At 49.8% G+C, this 16,301-nt stretch overlaps 4 protein-coding genes and 1 non-coding gene across 5 annotated transcripts; 3 read left to right on the forward strand and 2 right to left on the reverse strand.

Annotated features, from left to right (window-relative positions):
* The first annotated feature begins 1,680 nt into the window (after nucleotides 1-1,680).
* EV420DRAFT_1569730 (nucleotide-diphospho-sugar transferase) lies at nucleotides 1,681-3,827 on the forward strand. The gene is made up of 4 exons (XM_060474234.1): nucleotides 1,681-1,981; nucleotides 2,034-2,123; nucleotides 2,175-3,273; nucleotides 3,449-3,827. The coding sequence occupies exons 1-4, from the start codon at nucleotides 1,913-1,915 to the stop codon at nucleotides 3,637-3,639; spliced, it is 1,449 nt and encodes a 482-aa protein (XP_060325866.1). The 5' UTR covers nucleotides 1,681-1,912; the 3' UTR covers nucleotides 3,640-3,827.
* A 1,912-nt stretch (nucleotides 3,828-5,739) lies between these two features.
* On the forward strand, nucleotides 5,740-6,984 carry EV420DRAFT_891794 (60S ribosomal protein L19). Its single transcript, XM_060483895.1, has 5 exons — nucleotides 5,740-5,834; nucleotides 5,891-5,909; nucleotides 5,965-6,316; nucleotides 6,370-6,514; nucleotides 6,575-6,984. The coding sequence occupies exons 2-5, from the start codon at nucleotides 5,906-5,908 to the stop codon at nucleotides 6,659-6,661; spliced, it is 588 nt and encodes a 195-aa protein (XP_060325867.1). The 5' UTR covers nucleotides 5,740-5,834; nucleotides 5,891-5,905; the 3' UTR covers nucleotides 6,662-6,984.
* Nucleotides 6,985-9,676: 2,692 nt separating this feature from the next.
* On the reverse strand, nucleotides 9,677-11,458 carry EV420DRAFT_1276525 (Pkinase-domain-containing protein; the record flags this gene model as incomplete). Its single annotated transcript, XM_060467964.1, has 4 exons — nucleotides 9,677-10,035; nucleotides 10,131-10,248; nucleotides 10,308-10,640; nucleotides 10,691-11,458. The coding sequence occupies 4 exons, from the start codon at nucleotides 11,456-11,458 to the stop codon at nucleotides 9,677-9,679; spliced, it is 1,578 nt and encodes a 525-aa protein (XP_060325868.1).
* Nucleotides 11,459-12,550: 1,092 nt separating this feature from the next.
* On the reverse strand, nucleotides 12,551-13,332 carry EV420DRAFT_1569755 (uncharacterized protein). Its single transcript, XM_060474235.1, has one exon. It carries the CDS (start codon nucleotides 13,205-13,207, stop codon nucleotides 12,983-12,985), a length of 225 nt encoding a protein of 74 aa, XP_060325869.1. The 5' UTR covers nucleotides 13,208-13,332; the 3' UTR covers nucleotides 12,551-12,982.
* A 1,099-nt stretch (nucleotides 13,333-14,431) lies between these two features.
* EV420DRAFT_t226 lies at nucleotides 14,432-14,513 on the forward strand. The gene has a single exon. It is a non-coding gene; the product is annotated as a tRNA-Gly (tRNA).
* The last annotated feature ends 1,788 nt before the right edge of the window (nucleotides 14,514-16,301 follow it).

A 16,301-nucleotide genomic window follows, 5' to 3' on the forward strand; every position in this document is an offset into this window, starting at 1 on the left:
GGTGATCATAAGAAGTTCGGCTTGGAAGCACGTTGTCGCCCAGCCAGCACCCAGGATCGAGTGTACCGATTCAAGGCCTCCCGTCTGCTATTTCTTTGTTACTAAGGAGAAGGAAAGAAATAGACGGAAGGGGACCGGTCCAGAAAGTAGTAAGCCATCTTTGCGAGGTACGGATCTCCAGCCAGATCTAGTCCGAGTCTTGAAAGATTTCTTGCCGCTGAGATCTCTACCAGACGTGAGCACAGGCCACTTGAACTAGAACAAAAACTCACCCTCGATATCATCAGAATTCTTCGAGTTGCGAAGGCAATCTAGAGGTTAGGCAACGGGTTCGGTGTAGTGCTTGGGGGACATGTACTCATTGTACGATCCGGGGTCAAGAACATTATATTTTCGACCTTTCGAGGCGTTAATAACTTACCTGAGCCTACAAGATGAACCCTCATTATATCTTCGGCCCCGCTTTGATTCGATGCAAGGAATTTGACCAGTTACCGCCGAGAGTAGTCGAAATTTTTCTTGAAATGAAAGGGTCGCCGGAAGTTGCTGCATCGTGGTCAGCAAGAGCACAGGCCGTCTTTGCGCCTATCACCGTATTTCGTGTTCACTGCTTGATTCAATGATATTCTGTCGCTACAGAGAGGGAACACGGTATCTGCAGAAGGATAAATGCGGGGGAGGACCGTCATGGTCGTTGGATTGAGAAGATGCCTCCGGATGTACGGGCCGGTATTACTTTTTAACAGATGGCAGTAAACTCGTTGGTACGCGTATATATCCAAGAAGGGAGGTTTTCGTGGTGCGTTCCCTCTCAGATAACTTGCTAAGTATATAAAATAGTGCGATAGCTTAACCCTCTCAGCATGTTAATGCCGACTCAGACTTTATATACCATGGTCCCGATTTTTTCAAGTTTGCCTGGATTTCAGCCTTTGAATTAGGGTACTACTTGTTCCCTTTTCAGCGAACACATGGCCACCAATTCCTTCGTCTGAGCGGTTTGTTCGCCAGACGTTCTTATGGACTTGTGCCGACCAGAATAGACCAGTGGTATCATGCCAATGGGTTCAATTCTGTTCATTGGCAATGCTGTGTATACAATCCGCTTCCCTCGCACTTTTTGACCTCCCATCTCGTCGGACTTGAGTTTCAGCCTTTATATACATTTTTAGGAGGGCGTGAAACGCTAAGAAATTATGTAGTGCGAGTTTTCTTGGCCTTCGGAACATCATAATCTTGTGCTTTCCTCTTGCAATGAGAGTTATCCTCTGTACATAAAAACAGACGGAGAACTACAAGCGCTCCTCGTCTACGGGAATTCGCTTAATTCCAGTGTTACAAGCGAAATCCACTTTCTTCGCGAGTCCAATGGAGTCGACGCCATGCGAGGTTTTTACTTGTGAATCCCGTTGCCATGTTGATAACCTAGACTGGAATCACCCTGAGGCGGGGAGCAAGTTGGTGGGCGCTTCTCGATTGCCGATCCAGACATATTGGACCCATGTGCTCATGTTCTCCCCACGACGGCGATCATATTCCAAGCCAATACTTAGAGCCTGGTTATCCTTTCGTTATGAACGTGAACGCGACTGAGTTGAGCATTGGTGGTTGCTCCGCCGCCGCCGATTTTCGAGTTGCGAAAACCCGGCCACTCACGCCGGTTGTTATGTTGCATAAGGAGGACATTGGTCGTTGGTAACGTATGCCGCCTTTCCACCTCCCATCACGGTGAACGGCGAACGCTTTCCTCCACCGGGAATTTGTCCGGGTTTGGTTCCGACGGCTACGCCATCCGCGGCTGATACTGCGCGAACGTGGCTGTCTCGATCAAATAAATATCCCGTTCTCCATCTTTCCCTCACTCCGTCACAATCCTTTTTCCCCGCTACTTTCCTTCGTTTGTTTGCCCGCCATGAACGGAAATGCCGATGCCAGTGTGCAAGTCATGTTCCAGACGATTCTCTCTCTAATGGAGAAATCGGTACGTTGTCGATGAAGACGATGATGACTGACTGACTGGAATACTGTGCCAGCAACAAGACGTCGCAGAACTGAGGCAAGAATGCGCTGAACTACGTGCAGCAAATGCCAGCCTCGAACACCAAGTTCGGGAAGGATTGCAGGTGAGCGCGGTCATTCGTACCTTTCCGCAAAGGACTGAAGAAATGTCGCAGCACAATAACCATCGGTCGGGATTTATAACACCCGTACCTTCGAGCCCCCAGCTCCGTTCACGCTCGCCGTTCCTCTCACCGAACATTCCGGTCGCCGTGCCCGCCTTTCCATCGTCACACGCGCACCACCCCTCCCCGTTAGGCGACAACGTGCTCTCCTCGTTCCCATTTGGAAATACCCGGGATATACCAGGATTCTACGTTGTTATTCCCGCTGGCGGCGCCGGTACCCGTCTTTGGCCACTCTCTCGTGAAGGTCATCCAAAGTTTTTGCTTGACCTCACTTTGAAAGGCCGCTCACTCATTCAGGCCACATGGGACCGTCTCTTGCCCCTTTCTTCCCAGGATCGCACGACCATCGTTGCAGGTCCCAGTCATGTCAAGACTATCCACGAGCAACTCCCTGATCTCCACGCTGACAACCTCTTTTGTGAGCCTGGACCCAAGGATTCTATGGCAGCTATTGGTCTCGCCGCAGCCATTCTCTCCCATAGAGATCCCAATGCTGTTATTGGGTCCTTCGCTGCGGACCATATGATTTCTGGCGACGACGCATTTCTCGCAGCCGTTGCGGAGGCCGTCGTAGTCGCGCAGAAGGATTACTTGGTCACCATTGGTATTGCCCCCTCCCATCCGTCCACAGCTTTCGGTTACATCCGACTCGGAGACAAGCTACCCATCGATGAAGCCCCCAACGCCCGCCTGGTGTCAAGTTTCAAGGAGAAACCCGATGCGAGGACCGCAGCTGCGTACATCGCGACAGGAAAGTACCGTTGGAACGCGGGAATGTTCGTCACAAAGGCGACCTTCCTCCTCGAGCTCTTGAAAGAGTACAAGCCCGAGTTGCACGATGGTCTGCAGAAGATCGGCTCAGTATGGGATAACGAGAAGGAGCGCCAGAAGGCGCTCGACGAAATCTGGCCTGAGCTGGAGAAGATACCTATCGATAATGCCGTCGCGGAACCTGCTGCAGCTGAGGGACGCGTTGCTGTTGTTCCTGCTACCTTTGGTTGGGACGACGTCGGTGATTTCTCTTCGTTGGCGGATCTTATTCCCGCGGAAGCAAACCAGCCTCGTATTTTGGGTGATAATAATCTTGGTACGTTTGCTTGCTGCGGTAACTGTACTTTACTGACCTTTCTTTCTTCCTCTGTCTCCCCCCTCCCCCTCCCCCTTACCCCCGCGCACACTCCCTCACACATACTCCTTCGCACCCCTCTTTCGCTCTCTCACACTCACACTTTCTCACTCCCACACTCTCACGCATTCTCTAGTTCTCACCGAACAAGTAGCGGGAGGAATCGTCGTACCAGGATCTGGTCGACTTATCTCTTGTCTGGGTGTTGACGATCTGGTCATCGTGGACATGCCGGACACTCTTCTTGTCACTACTCGCGCACGATCTCAAGAAGTTAAGCGCCTCGTTAAGAAGGCCAGGGACGCTGGATGGAAACACCTTTTATAATCAGGATTCAGGATTATCATTGGACACTGCTATCTATTATATCTCTCTCCCTCTCTCCCTCTTTGTGGACTTTATTGGCGGGCATAATTATTTAAAGACAACCTATATACTAGTTTTGCGGTCTACATATCCTCTCCTTAAAATGAAATCTGTATTCGCCGAGACGTACCTATTAACATTTTCCCGTCTCGTTCAGAGATTAGAAACACCGTGGCGGCGACAGTGACAAGTTACATGACCTGAGGGACATGAGTGACAAATACAATGTCCCATGACTGTACGGTTAAAGGCCTTGTTCAGGTTCACATATCGAGGGAGGGAAGACGGATGGGTGACTGAAATGTCACCACGGGGAGCCCAGGTGTTCGGGAGGTTGATGAGTGACCGACAGCTGAAGACCCAATGCGGCAGATGGACGAACCCAAATAGCTATGTCTAACAATGGTACAGGCGGATGAGACGCGAAATTCCAGTCCTGCAGAGCGAGGAGAGTGGGACAAGTTTGATGAAGAATCTGTATGAAGGCCACAGACACCAATATTACGGAGAGCGTAAAACGGATACAAATACGATGCCAGTACTACCTCACAGGCTTGGCCCGGTTTTTGAGGTCCAACATTCAAATTATAGGCCAAAGCAGGAGTGAGTGAAATGGTCCATGCAGAGCTATCAAAAGTTTCGGAGTGGAAAGGTGGCAGATCAGTAGCTTCGGAGTGCATTGAGAGTATGAGATGGCCAGTGGCTTCTTCGAATGATATCGATGGCTGTCTTGGTGTGAGGGAAGCTGTTGTTGTTAATGGTCATGGCGACATCAGGGAGAGGGGCAAAAGGGCGCGAGAATCAATCTCTGACATAAGATGGAACTCTTTGTAGCTGGCGTCATTCCTGCGGTATCCCTCGAGGAAACGCATCTTGAGGATCATCAGGGTTTAATAGTACATGGAACCCGTGGCCGCCACATGAGTTCGTTGGGGCCGAAGTGACTAGAAGACTCGAGTATTGCTCCGGAACGTTCTGAAGAGATACGCTGCAGAAGATGGGCATACCAGACCTGGAACATTATGGGAGCTGCCCCGAACTCATCGGTGCCTTTGAAGATACCATGAGCCAAGTCCTCGGACTCAGGGGTACTGAGATGATGATTTTCGCGTGTCTTGATACAGGGGGTACGAGGCTTTCGAGACCTTCAGAGTCTATGAAGATGGAGACTTGCTGACGAACGTCGGGGGTAACCGTCGCGTGCCTCTCGACATCAGATACCAAAAATTGGCACAAGATTGCACAGAGTCTTGACAGCATAGGCATCGAGACGACCTTCTGTTGGCGGTGCGATGTACTGGGTATATGCGGGTGTATGCAGGGCGATGGACTTGCCGCAGGGTGGCATAATCGATTCGAGATTGATTTCCTCTGGTATATGGTACGAATTGCTATCGCGCAGCAGGCCATGGTAAAACCGTGTCCATCCGTGATAGCGCACGGGCCAACCGACATTTCTCATGAAAGCTTTGATCTTGGGTACAGCTGTTCGTGAGGTGAAGATCTCGGTAGCAGAGAGCTTGTCGATGGTTTGTCGGTGATCGATGAGTGGCGGCACACGGTGCCGCACTGACGACGGGAGCGGAGACCCGACCGTTCGACGCGTAGATGGTGGGAGGAAGAAAGGAAGGAACGATGAGTAGACTCGCAAAGGCGTTGCTTTATATACGCGCCGCGTCGGGAACACGTGAGGATCGTCGGTGACGCGGCTTTGGTTCTGATGACGTTGTGGCTGAAGGAAGTTGTCATGTGAAAAACGTCGGGGCGAGGTGCGCGGGTCGGTGCATGGTGTCAACAGTTGTAGGCGCACTATACCGTGATTTATCCAAATAGCTAAGTCGCCTGTGCATGGCCACGAGCTGGAGCGAGTAGGGCACTGGTAAATAAAGACATAAACCCCAGGAAGCACTTGACGAAGAAGATGATGATATGTCGGGCTCGCCGCTCGATAAGTACGTCGACCGACAACGGTCCGCGACGCGCGCCCTGACTAGCCCTGACTCCGACGTGCTTCCCACGTGACATGCCATCGGCCAGAGTCCGGCATATCCCGGAAAACTGTACAGTTTTCCACCTGTGGCTGCTTACGTCACCACTGTCAGACAGAGCCGCAGAGTCTACCAGCGCTCGCTACCGCCCTCCTCAAGAATCTCAAGGTGTGTACCCCATTTTTACCAGCCCAGTTCACGTCCCTCTAACCTCAACTCAACAGACCAGGGAAGAAAACATGGGTACGTCAATCTAGCCATTTTCTCATCGCCGTATCTAATAACTTCTCCCTGCCAGTCAACCTCCGATCCCAAAAACGGCTCGCCGCCTCCGTCGCAGGCGTCGGCAAACGCAAAATCTGGCTCGACCCCGCCGAGCAAAGTGAAATCGGCAATGCCAACTCCCGCACGCACGTCAAAAAGCTCATCAAGGAGGGCCAGATTATCATCAAGCCTACTACTGTGCACTCGCGTGCACGGACCCGGGAGCTTCTCGCTGCGAAGCGAAAGGGCCGGCATACGGGTCCTGGTAAGAGGAAGGGTACTGCTGAGGCTAGGATGCCAACGAAGGTGCTGTGGATGAGGAGGCAGAGAGTATTGAGGCGGCTATTGAGGAAGTACAGAGAGGCTGGAAAGATTGATAAGCACTTGTGAGTCCATCCTTGAACATTGCATGAATGTCGCTGATGGTTGGATTGGGTAGGTACCACTCGTTGTACCAGAAGTCGAAGGGTAACGTCTTCAAGAACAAGCGTGTCCTTATGGAATACATCCACAAGGCCAAGGCTGAGAAGACCCGTACAAAGGTCCTTTCAGACCAGATGGAGGCTCGCCGTGTCAAGAACAAGGTACGCTTCGCTTCAAAAATAATATCGATTCCTCCGTTTAATTTTTTAATTTTTTCTTAGGCCGCCCGGGAACGTCGTGCTGCCCGTGTTTTGGAGAAACGACAGGGTATTCTTGCTGTCGAGAACGAAGCTGCCGTCCAGGAGTAAATCTCAGATCGTACCTACTACCTCTGCATTCTGATTTGTATGGTTACGCCGCTATGCCCACAATGCAAACACCCCCATGCCTGCCCCAAGTTCTCCTATCAGGACCTCATCGAAAGTGGAAATATGCATACCTACCATGCAAAGGTTGTCAGTACTCCTGATCGTATTGAAAGTCACCTGGTAATTGAATTTCTTGCTGGGGGAGATCTATCATTATTTTGGTAGATCTCTTCTCTAGTGGAGATGTCCATTGACTCTGTTCTGAGATGATGTGGGGTTATATTCACGACTAAGGTGCCTGTTCCATGCGGGTTATGTCGGTATGAGGTGATAGATAAACCACTGAATATCAAGCACTAGATAACTTTCAGTATGGTCGGAATAACATGTCGAGATATTATTATTCACGACATTGCCGTTACGCGCGCCTCAAACGCCAGCTCTCCAGGTTAGTCACTTATCATATATATCAAGTTCTGGACATTGATTCCTACATACATCGTAATTGAGAAAGTCATTCACGTCGACTCGGACCGTGCATTACGACATAGACAAAGACATACGGCAGAATAGCAGTCAGGATCTCATCAAGCAGCATCTCAAGACACATTAACGGGTGCATTAACATCTTCCATTGCGCCATAGCTAAGTATCCTTGATCACTCCGACGAATGGATCTATTTTAGGGTACTTACCGCCGGACCATCGATCTATGCATAGACAGCAGCCACTCGTAATACTCCGTAATAACAAGCGGAAGCTGATTCATGAAGACCGTGTGGTACACTGTCGAATCTCGATACGCAGCGAGCCCAGCATTGAGAGCGATGATTACATCAGGAGAATTGTTCACGAAAAGCGGGTCATTGGGTGGATTGTACAGACTAGTCCTTCCCTCGAGAAGAATCTAGGCGGTCCCGGCTCTTAGTGGTATCCGAATGTACGCGGACAAGGACTGTCGTCCATGTCATCCATCATGGTAAAACGAGCAGACAGGAAAGCCTCTGGCCGATGAAGGTTACCTCCAAGTCTGTACTGGGAAGTAAGAGTGTGAATCTAACAAACCGACTCGAAGGTCAGTAATTGGACGGGACTACTCTGGACGGCAGGGGGGATTGCACCCGTCTGCAGGGCTTTTGGGGTCGACTTACTGGAGTAGATAGCTTAATGTCGCGCCATGGGGCCCGCCCCAATGCACAATAATATTGAATCGAAAAAAAAAATTGGACGGGATCCCTGAAATATACGCGTAGGGTAAAACCACCTTTTCATGCTGGTCGCAAGAGATTGAGCTGATGCTTAATTGTTAAGGACCTTCGTACCAACAGCAGCAAATTTAGTGTAGGTGAAACTCGCGCTGAGGGGTATGCAATTCCAGTACCTCATCGATGAACCCAAGAGTATACAAACATCGACATAAGCCACCGCAAAAGGCGAATCCAAAGGGAACTAGCGTACCCGTTCCAGCTGTCCTTGAACGTCGCTAGGCGCGTCCTTCAGTCATGGGATCCTCTCGTCAGGGAAAGTTTCCATCCTTTCTCTTCTGGAAAGGTATCCAGTGTTTGGATGAGGTTGTAAGAACAGTGTACGGCAAATAACAGGAGCCCAGTACCCAAAAATCTGGTAATCTGCTCCCGAAGGTTGATGGTGGTGGTAAAGGTGAGAGCCCCTTGACGAACACACCGTGTCCGTCATACCGCGCGCACGGGAGCTTATCCAAGAGAGACTTAGACGTGGAGAGAAGTTTGTATCATTATTTGCATGACACCCACTTTCAAACCGTACGTTTCAGACCTTGAATTTGGGTAAGTTTCTTTCATGCCCTGGCAAAACTCCCGCTACCTTGGTACTGGCAAAATATCAAGTTGATGTTCCTGACAATTTGTGTCTAGGCAGGCAACACTACAGTAGAAGATGAAACTACACACCTTCACACACGACCAGCTAAAATAGATGTAGATGAGTGGAGTTACTTTATCTGCGGTCGTTGGATACAACGCACCTCAACGGCAACTCGCGCACCGTTTGGAACGCACGAACGGGTATGTTGGGGTCATCTTTGACGCGACCCCACTCAATGTCACATATTCATTTATCATCGAGTTCCTCCACCTTGCTGAAAATGAAGAAATTATTCAGATTGTCAAGTGCTATACCTCGATGCAGAAACGCCAAAGCGTGGGAAACGTTCCGGACCGCGTCAGCCGAGTCTCCCAATCTCCAGATTTCTGCTGTTACAAGTTTCGGCAGGATATTCTTTCCCCTCAACTCGTACTTACTAGGAGACTCGGTGCTAGCCATAGAACCAGTACTCCTCCTGCAGGAAATTGGTCAATGCCATACCGCTCGTCCGATCATCACCATAGACTCGGTTGAAATCGAAAGCCTATGAGCCGATATCGAAAGTACCATCCATCCCAATCGAGTTGGAATTCAAAACTCGAATGCTCGCTTCCCAAGCATGCAAGTATATTAACGCACCCTTAGTCTCGGTCCCCCGGGTAGTGACGGGTCCGGGGTAGTACGGAGACATAACCAACATAGCACCAAAAGTCTAAAAACAAAACGCCACAAGTTACGAAAGGACCAAGTCATACTCAACTTGCCAAACCCCGAGCCTTAGCTTGAAAGGTCACCTGGGATCTGTGCTTGGCCTAGATGCATTTAGGCATCAGCGGCGAGTCACAATGAACAACGGCACTCCGTTCCTCAAACCGCACCATAAACAGAAAGACCCAAGCTCCCAAGAGATTCCACGGTCCCATTAAACGACAATCGGCGCGCCAAGCACTTTCAACGGTGCAACTTGAGGTCATGATCGTCGATCGAGGCGGAAAGTGGTGGTAGCATAATAATTCCTTCCATCAAAAAAAGAATTATAGATAGATCGTATTGAACTACAAAGTAAGAAGGATAAGTTTGGATTAAAAACTCGTCATGGAACAAAAGGTAGATGGTGAGAGCCAAAAACAACGACCAGAAAACATAGGAGGACAGACAGAACGACAAGAAGCATCAACCAACTTCCCTCAGCTGCGCTTGCGCCAAGGCCCGAGCATGCACATGGACATGCTTCGGCTTCTCCACCGTATGGCATACCTCGATTTCTCGCACCCAGGTCTGCTTCATGATCTCCTCAATCGGCGCCCTCAGCTTGGGATTCGGCTCCAACATCATCCGGATCACGCTTCGACAAGCTCGGGGAGAGAGGTTATTGATCGTTGAAGGGAACACGGTAGGAGCCGTACACGCAGAAGCATATGCGGAGTACATCGCATCGCTCTGCTGGGCCGCCCGCCAAGGTAACTCTTGGAAGTGAAGGCAGTAGTACACCACCCCACAAGCCCAGATATCAACGAGCCGAGCATCGTAGGCTATTTGATGGTTCCAGTATAGGAAAGGGCCGAGTTAAAGTAACAGCGCTAGTCAGAAACACCCAGAACGTTAACAAAGGGGTGTCAAGGCTTACGTTTGCCTAGGAACTGTTCCGGCGCAATGTATGGCTCACTTCCACATAATCCAGTAGACATATGAATGGTAGCTTCCCACGGGAGACGGTACACCGTCGAGGCGCCGTAGTCACCAATCTAAGAGATGAATGAGACCATGAGTACGTCATTGAGGCGGAAATGAAAAAAGATAAGACCTTGAGGTGCCCTTTCGTATCGAAGAAGAGATTCTCAGGCTTGAGGTCCCTGTGGGCCACGCCTTGACTGTGTAGATACGACACGCCGCTCAATATTTGCTTGAAACAGCACTCGACCTCGCTAGGCGACATCCCACCCTTTTTGATGGCAGCGTACAGATCACCACCAGGACAGAATTCCATCACCTCGCACCAGTGCTGGCTCTCATCCTGGACAAGGTCGACGGTCTCCACAATATTGACGTGGTGCAACGTTGACGATATACAAAACTCGGCTGTGAGCTTTTTGATGTACTCCTTCTCCGTCTCGTTCTTGCGACGCTTTCGGAACTCCTAGTCAAGTATGAGAGGATAAAACACATCAAGCAGAACAGTTGACTGACCTTGACGGCATATAGCTTCTCCTCACTCCTGTCCCATTTGTGTGCGAGGCGGACGACGGAGGTGGCGCCTTTGCCGATTGCAATTTTCTGGCAGACGCCATACTTTTGCGACAGGCTGGCAGTACTCTCGCCAGCTGTTGACCGCGGGCCCTGCCGTCCACCCGCATCACTGTCTCCATCAGATTTGCGGCTGCTACCTCCCGTCGAGCGCTGGGAGGATTTGCGGTTGAGCTTGGGACCATTAGCAAGCAGGTCCTTAAGCGTAAATTTGGTCCCTCCGCCGTCTTGAGAGTGGACTGAGGGTGCCTTTGCACGCAGCGTGGCACCTGACCCGTTGGTGGGGGTGGAGGTGGCTTTGGCTGTGCCATTGGCGACTTTGTTGGGCTTTGGTGTCAGCTGTGACTTTGCATCAGCGCCAGCAGACATGCTGGGCGCCCTACTGGGCGCGCGGCTGTTCGCGCGAGTAGACGGAGCGCTGTCCCAGTCTGACTCTGACACGGTAGGTGACGAAGCGGTAGATCCGCTGTTGGAGGAAGTCATGGATGCTTGTTTGATATGGTTGGCCTCGGAAGCGAGCCGCTGAAGGGAAACAACGGTGTTACCGGGCTGCTTCTCGTACGCTCCGGTCTCTGGCGGCGGTATTGGAATGTGTAGGGCGGCGCCGTTGACAGGCTTAGGCCTGGGCTTATCGTGGGGTTTGTCAGAACTGTCCGGGCTGTCGCCGTCGGTCTGAGTAGTTTCTGTCGAAGATGAGTCCTGGTCTGTCATGTGTCCGAGGCAGTCCAGGCGGTGGTTGGGTGTTGTAATGGCCGTTGTGGTAATGGTAATGGTGGGCGAGTTAATGAGGAATACTATTAATGAAATGAGAAAAGGCAGCTGGTCGTAGGGCTCAACTTAGAGCGATATCATGTCGACTGGGTGGGGTGGGTCAAGGCAAAAGCGAGGCTGACTGTAAATATGCGACGAGACGGCGTGAATGGGTGAAGCACCCCTCTCGCCGTCGAGATAAAATAGCCTTGTCGACGACGGTTGCAGTTGCTGGCGGTGATGGTGGTTTGCGGTAAAGAAAGGTGAAGGCAGAGGAAAGTTACTACTTTGAGCCGCTGACGTAAACATCATAGTTTATCCCTGTCTTTTTCTGCCTCAAGGCAAAGCGAAACAAGAAACAATTTTGGCATAGAAATCACAAATGGAAATGAGAATATCTGATAGCATAGTCAAGTTTGCCTCATGACCATACCATCAAATTCGATGATATTGATAACGACAGTACAAGTCGCCTCCTACTGACTCGAGACCCAGTGTATCCTCCCGATTCAGCCAGGGATATGAAAACGGACAAAACGGTGTTCGTTCCAGCTGCCCTTTGCTGATCGCCGGAAGCTTGTGAGACAACTTCTCTTCCTGGTACTCAATCACCTGAAGAACGTTGGTCAGCGCACCGACTCGCCATGCCAAATGGCGAAAATGACGCGACGACCGGAAGGGAATATCCGAGACTATTGCCTCCATGGAGCGTGTGCACTCTCTCCGTTTGTCTTTTGTTTTCCCTTGCATCGGATCCAGCAGCCTAAGCCTGTTTACTCTACTTCAGTATAGATGCCCGTACGAGAGGCGAGCCCTTCCCTGAGTCTGAATCATCAACAGAAGGTCCGTCCAGGCTGGTCCGAGTCGGTGGGCATCATGGCGTTTCCTGATCTGCCTCGACATGAGGCCTAGCAGGTCCACGCTGCTTCATGCGATGCGGCCTTGAATGAAAGACGTGGAGACGTCCAAGCATCCTCGCATTGGCCTGAATCTATGACGAAAATATTAATTCTGATTGCGGAAGTATCAATCAAATATATTCATCACTCTGACCTCATATGTCCTGGAAACGCCACCGTACACACACAGGAACAGGTAACTAGTATCTATTCATAGACACGAATCAGACACCACAACAACACGAACAGAGATCCACTTTACAGTGTCAGTTGAACTGCGTATTCGAAGACCATCAAACCCCGCGTTTGCACTAGCCCCCCTGCATTCGGAATCCATACGAAAAAAATTCCAGAGAAGCAATCATAAAGCGCCGTTCGATATCGCAAGTCCAAATAAGTGGGTTCATCCATCAATTAAATTGCCCCGAGCTTGGGGGCATTTGTGGGGATCATGGCCTAAAGGTTCGGGTATGAAATACATGCCCTTAAATAGCCAAACGTTCCCGAACTCCAGATAGGTGGAAAGCCGACTAACGGCCTCGACAGTGCTTGGCGTCGTCAGTGATCAATGATCTCGGGACGGAAACTACGAGGTTGCCTTGTTGGTAAAGAAACCTTCTTGCCAAGTGCTTGCTCGCCGGGATACAAAGACCTTCGTTCTCAAGTCAACGGAGGCTGGGAGGTAATAGACCGGATTCGAGACTGGTACCTGGCGTGCCTGCTCTTTCTCTAGTGACAGATGCAGGTCACAGCGGTGGGCGCTGGTGAACGCAGGAAGCAGAAGGAAGTTGCAGAAGTGCCTCAACAACATGGTAATCTGATGAACTCGGGATTATCGGTACCTCGTCGGCCGAAGATCGCGCCCTGTCTGCATCCACGCCGACACTAACCCACTCTCACTCCCGCTACCGACTGGTACTGTACGCTTTACTGCACTATTTTTGTCACCACGTCAAAGAATAGATTGCAAATTTATCGTTATCGAAAATAGCTATGGCGATTTTTTTATGTACACTCCCTGTCTTTGATTCCCGTCGCGCGCTACAAGCAACGTTCGTGGTTAGTCAATAATTTACCAAAATATCCAAGCTAAAGCTGACTTCGAATACGTGATCCCAGCTTTCTCATACAGGACCGCAGCACCTTTTGCTCTCTCGCTACTGACTCTGGTGGTGGATCTAATTCTGTCTGGCGCTTATCTCTGCTCTCATGTTTATATGCACCGTGACTCGCTTTAGACTCTGTGGGTCCGTCTAGTAGCAATCCGTCTAACCGCTTTTACGATGGGAAGCGTCCCGTAATATCCTATCTCCGTTCCAGTACGACAGGATGCGAAGAGAAACCGCACGATAACACGTCGTAACCGCATCGTGTGGCAGCAAAATGCGCGGAGTAAATCTATGTTGACCGTTGACGTGCCAGAAGATCTAGCTAACACTCCAGGTTTTTTTCCGCTAGGGACAACTAACTGATGACCATCCCGCGCTGCAATATCTTTTTGGGGAGCCGCTCAACCAACACGAGGTAACGCATCTTCTGTTCGGCGAGCACACAATAGACTTGCGGCGGATTCTTCAGGTCAAACACCGAATATTCAGTACATGTATGAGTGATTTTTGTTCACCAGGCCAACTTCTCCCGTTGACGCCATATGCACTGACAATGGGAACCCTCTCCGGGCTTGGCGCTACCCATGCAACCCTTTTCGTGGAAATGCTCGGGGCGTTCGATCGTGCATACGGTAGTCTTTTGTTCTCATCAGGGATCGACCATCAGTCGAGGCTTCATCCAAGCGCCTCAGAAAGGCCGAACTAATACATTTGGTGGGAATGATAATGTCTTTGCATCAGAGCCACCGCACCGCAGAAGTCCCGAGGATGCTTCCCCCGTCATTATTATGATACGGCTCTCAGCGGGGTGTTAAAGAATTATTTCGGACTTTGACGTCGATTGGCAATATCTCATGAGATTTGAAATCTTATAACTCTGCAGGAAGTATTGAATTCTATCTATATGCATAAGTACAGCGAAATGTACGCCGATGGTGAAACGGTTATCATGCTTGCCTTCCAGTGTATTGTGAGCAAGCGGTAGGGGTTCGACTCCCCTTCGGCGTAATTTTATTAATATGTAGCTAATTGGACTTTTTATTTAGGTGGTGTACGCCCGGCGCCGTTGACGGTTGGAACTTGGAACTTGGAGTTGACTGTGTGTAGCATGGTACGCCGTAGGAATTTGAAACCTAGGAGTAACCTAGGTGCAAGTTCAACCCATGGTTTGTAGCAACCCGTTACCCCTTCTTGTTTTAAATTAATAGTATTTTACGGTTTTCCGTTACTTATTCTATCACGCAGTATTATATCATATGACTGATACGCAATTACAGAATTTCTTCCAGCAGTCGGAGTTCCCGTTTTCACATCAGTTTTGTTTATTTATGATTCTTCCTTGAATGCCAGAATCTATATATAGCATCCTTGAATCGTTATGCTAAAGTAGCGGCGACATGACAGATAAGTTACTGGGATAACTTACCTGTACAAAACCCCATTGTGTCAAAACCTAGGGTTTCGTGCGCAATCCTACGCCTAGGCCGCCATTTCGAAGTTACTTAGGTCCTAACTTTGGCCAGCGACATACCAGCAGGAAATAGTGATGTATAGCCTTGTCAGAGGCAGACTGGCTGTACTAAACCTGAGGTTTCAGACCCTCGATAAGTCCTGGTTGGTACTATCCGAGGATGGATTTTCGTCGAGGTAACTTGCCTGGTTAGTTCAGCACAATAATTTACCGCTGCTGCATCATGCCATATCACAATCCCGCATCACAGGAGGGGTGTAAAAAACCGTAACTTACACTTCCTAGAGGTTTCGACGTTCGTGCTCAAACCCTATTCAGCATCCATATGGATTAATAATGTATTCTCATACACGGTGTAGTCCAACCACTGGTCCGACCAAGGATTTCCTTGCAACGTAACACTTCAATCCCCCTTAAGTTCTAAGACTGGATACTCCATGTTACACATCGATCGCCTAAAATCAGTTCGTAACCCACCCTGAGGAACGTGAACAACGTAGAGAGAACTATATTCCCATGCTTCTTAACTTTCAAACGGCCGACAGAGTGAGAGCCTACCAGACGATCGCGCGAACCCTACTGTTACTCTTTGCTACTTTCATCCCAAGAATTTCACCGACATGCAATCGATCACAATGACGTATAATTGATCTTTGGTCTCTGATTGGGAAAAGTGCGAGTTTGACAACCATGGGATGGGGATATGGCTTAAATCCATTGAGAACCTTATCTGCATACGGATCGTTGGGTCTGGTTTACGAGACTAGGATATGGCGCTGAAACGAATCTTTTTTTCGTTAAAGTGAGGCAGAGGCGCTAGGAACACTTGATCTGTGTCAAATATAGATACAAAAGGATGGCGCCTTGTACGTAGGTAGACATCGGAAAAGGGACGGAACTGAAGCTGTAGACGGTGGTATATATTCAATGGAAGGGTTGATTTTCACAGCTCAACGGTGTCATAAAGATAACAGTCAAGCCAATGAGATTCTTTCAAAAGATACACCCATTTGTCGAGGAAATTTTTTGGGGCATTGATGCGTCGAGGTCGGTTTACTAGACAGGGCGCGTTACGCATATATGCCGCAGGGCCCTCTGGCAGTTTACTATTCCGCGAGACAAGAGATTATCATGAGAAGGCCATGTATTTCCGTCATATGGAAATTGTACGTTCGGGGCCTATGGATCTGTAACGGAAGAATTGTCGCCTGGTCCTGGACGCCTGATAGTCGGTCCGAAGGGAAAGAGATCAATACATGCAGTATAGTCGAGCTCGGCATAATTCTACAAGGAACGGTGAAGCGGCGCCATTGGGGGACCTAAGG

This window comes from Desarmillaria tabescens, assembly GCF_030435595.1.
Source record: "Desarmillaria tabescens strain CCBAS 213 chromosome Unknown EV420scaffold_46, whole genome shotgun sequence".
NCBI classification, from domain to species: Eukaryota; Fungi; Basidiomycota; class Agaricomycetes; order Agaricales; family Physalacriaceae; genus Desarmillaria; species Desarmillaria tabescens.

Excerpts from the sequence above, each read along its gene's own strand:
- EV420DRAFT_891794 (XM_060483895.1), top strand. Across the intron at positions 6,317-6,369 it reads GGAAAGATTGATAAGCACTT|GTACCACTCGTTGTACCAGA; the intron begins GTGAGTCCATCC and ends TGGATTGGGTAG. Across the intron at positions 6,515-6,574 it reads CTCGCCGTGTCAAGAACAAG|GCCGCCCGGGAACGTCGTGC; the intron begins GTACGCTTCGCT and ends ATTTTTTCTTAG.
- EV420DRAFT_1569730 (XM_060474234.1), top strand. The coding sequence starts at position 1,913 with ATGAACGGAAATGCCGATGCCAGTGTGCAAGTCATGTTCCAGACGATT. Across the intron at positions 2,124-2,174 it reads AAGTTCGGGAAGGATTGCAG|CACAATAACCATCGGTCGGG; the intron begins GTGAGCGCGGTC and ends GAAATGTCGCAG. Across the intron at positions 3,274-3,448 it reads TTTGGGTGATAATAATCTTG|TTCTCACCGAACAAGTAGCG; the intron begins GTACGTTTGCTT and ends CGCATTCTCTAG.
- EV420DRAFT_1569755 (XM_060474235.1), bottom strand. The coding sequence starts at position 13,207 with ATGTTGTTGAGGCACTTCTGCAACTTCCTTCTGCTTCCTGCGTTCACC.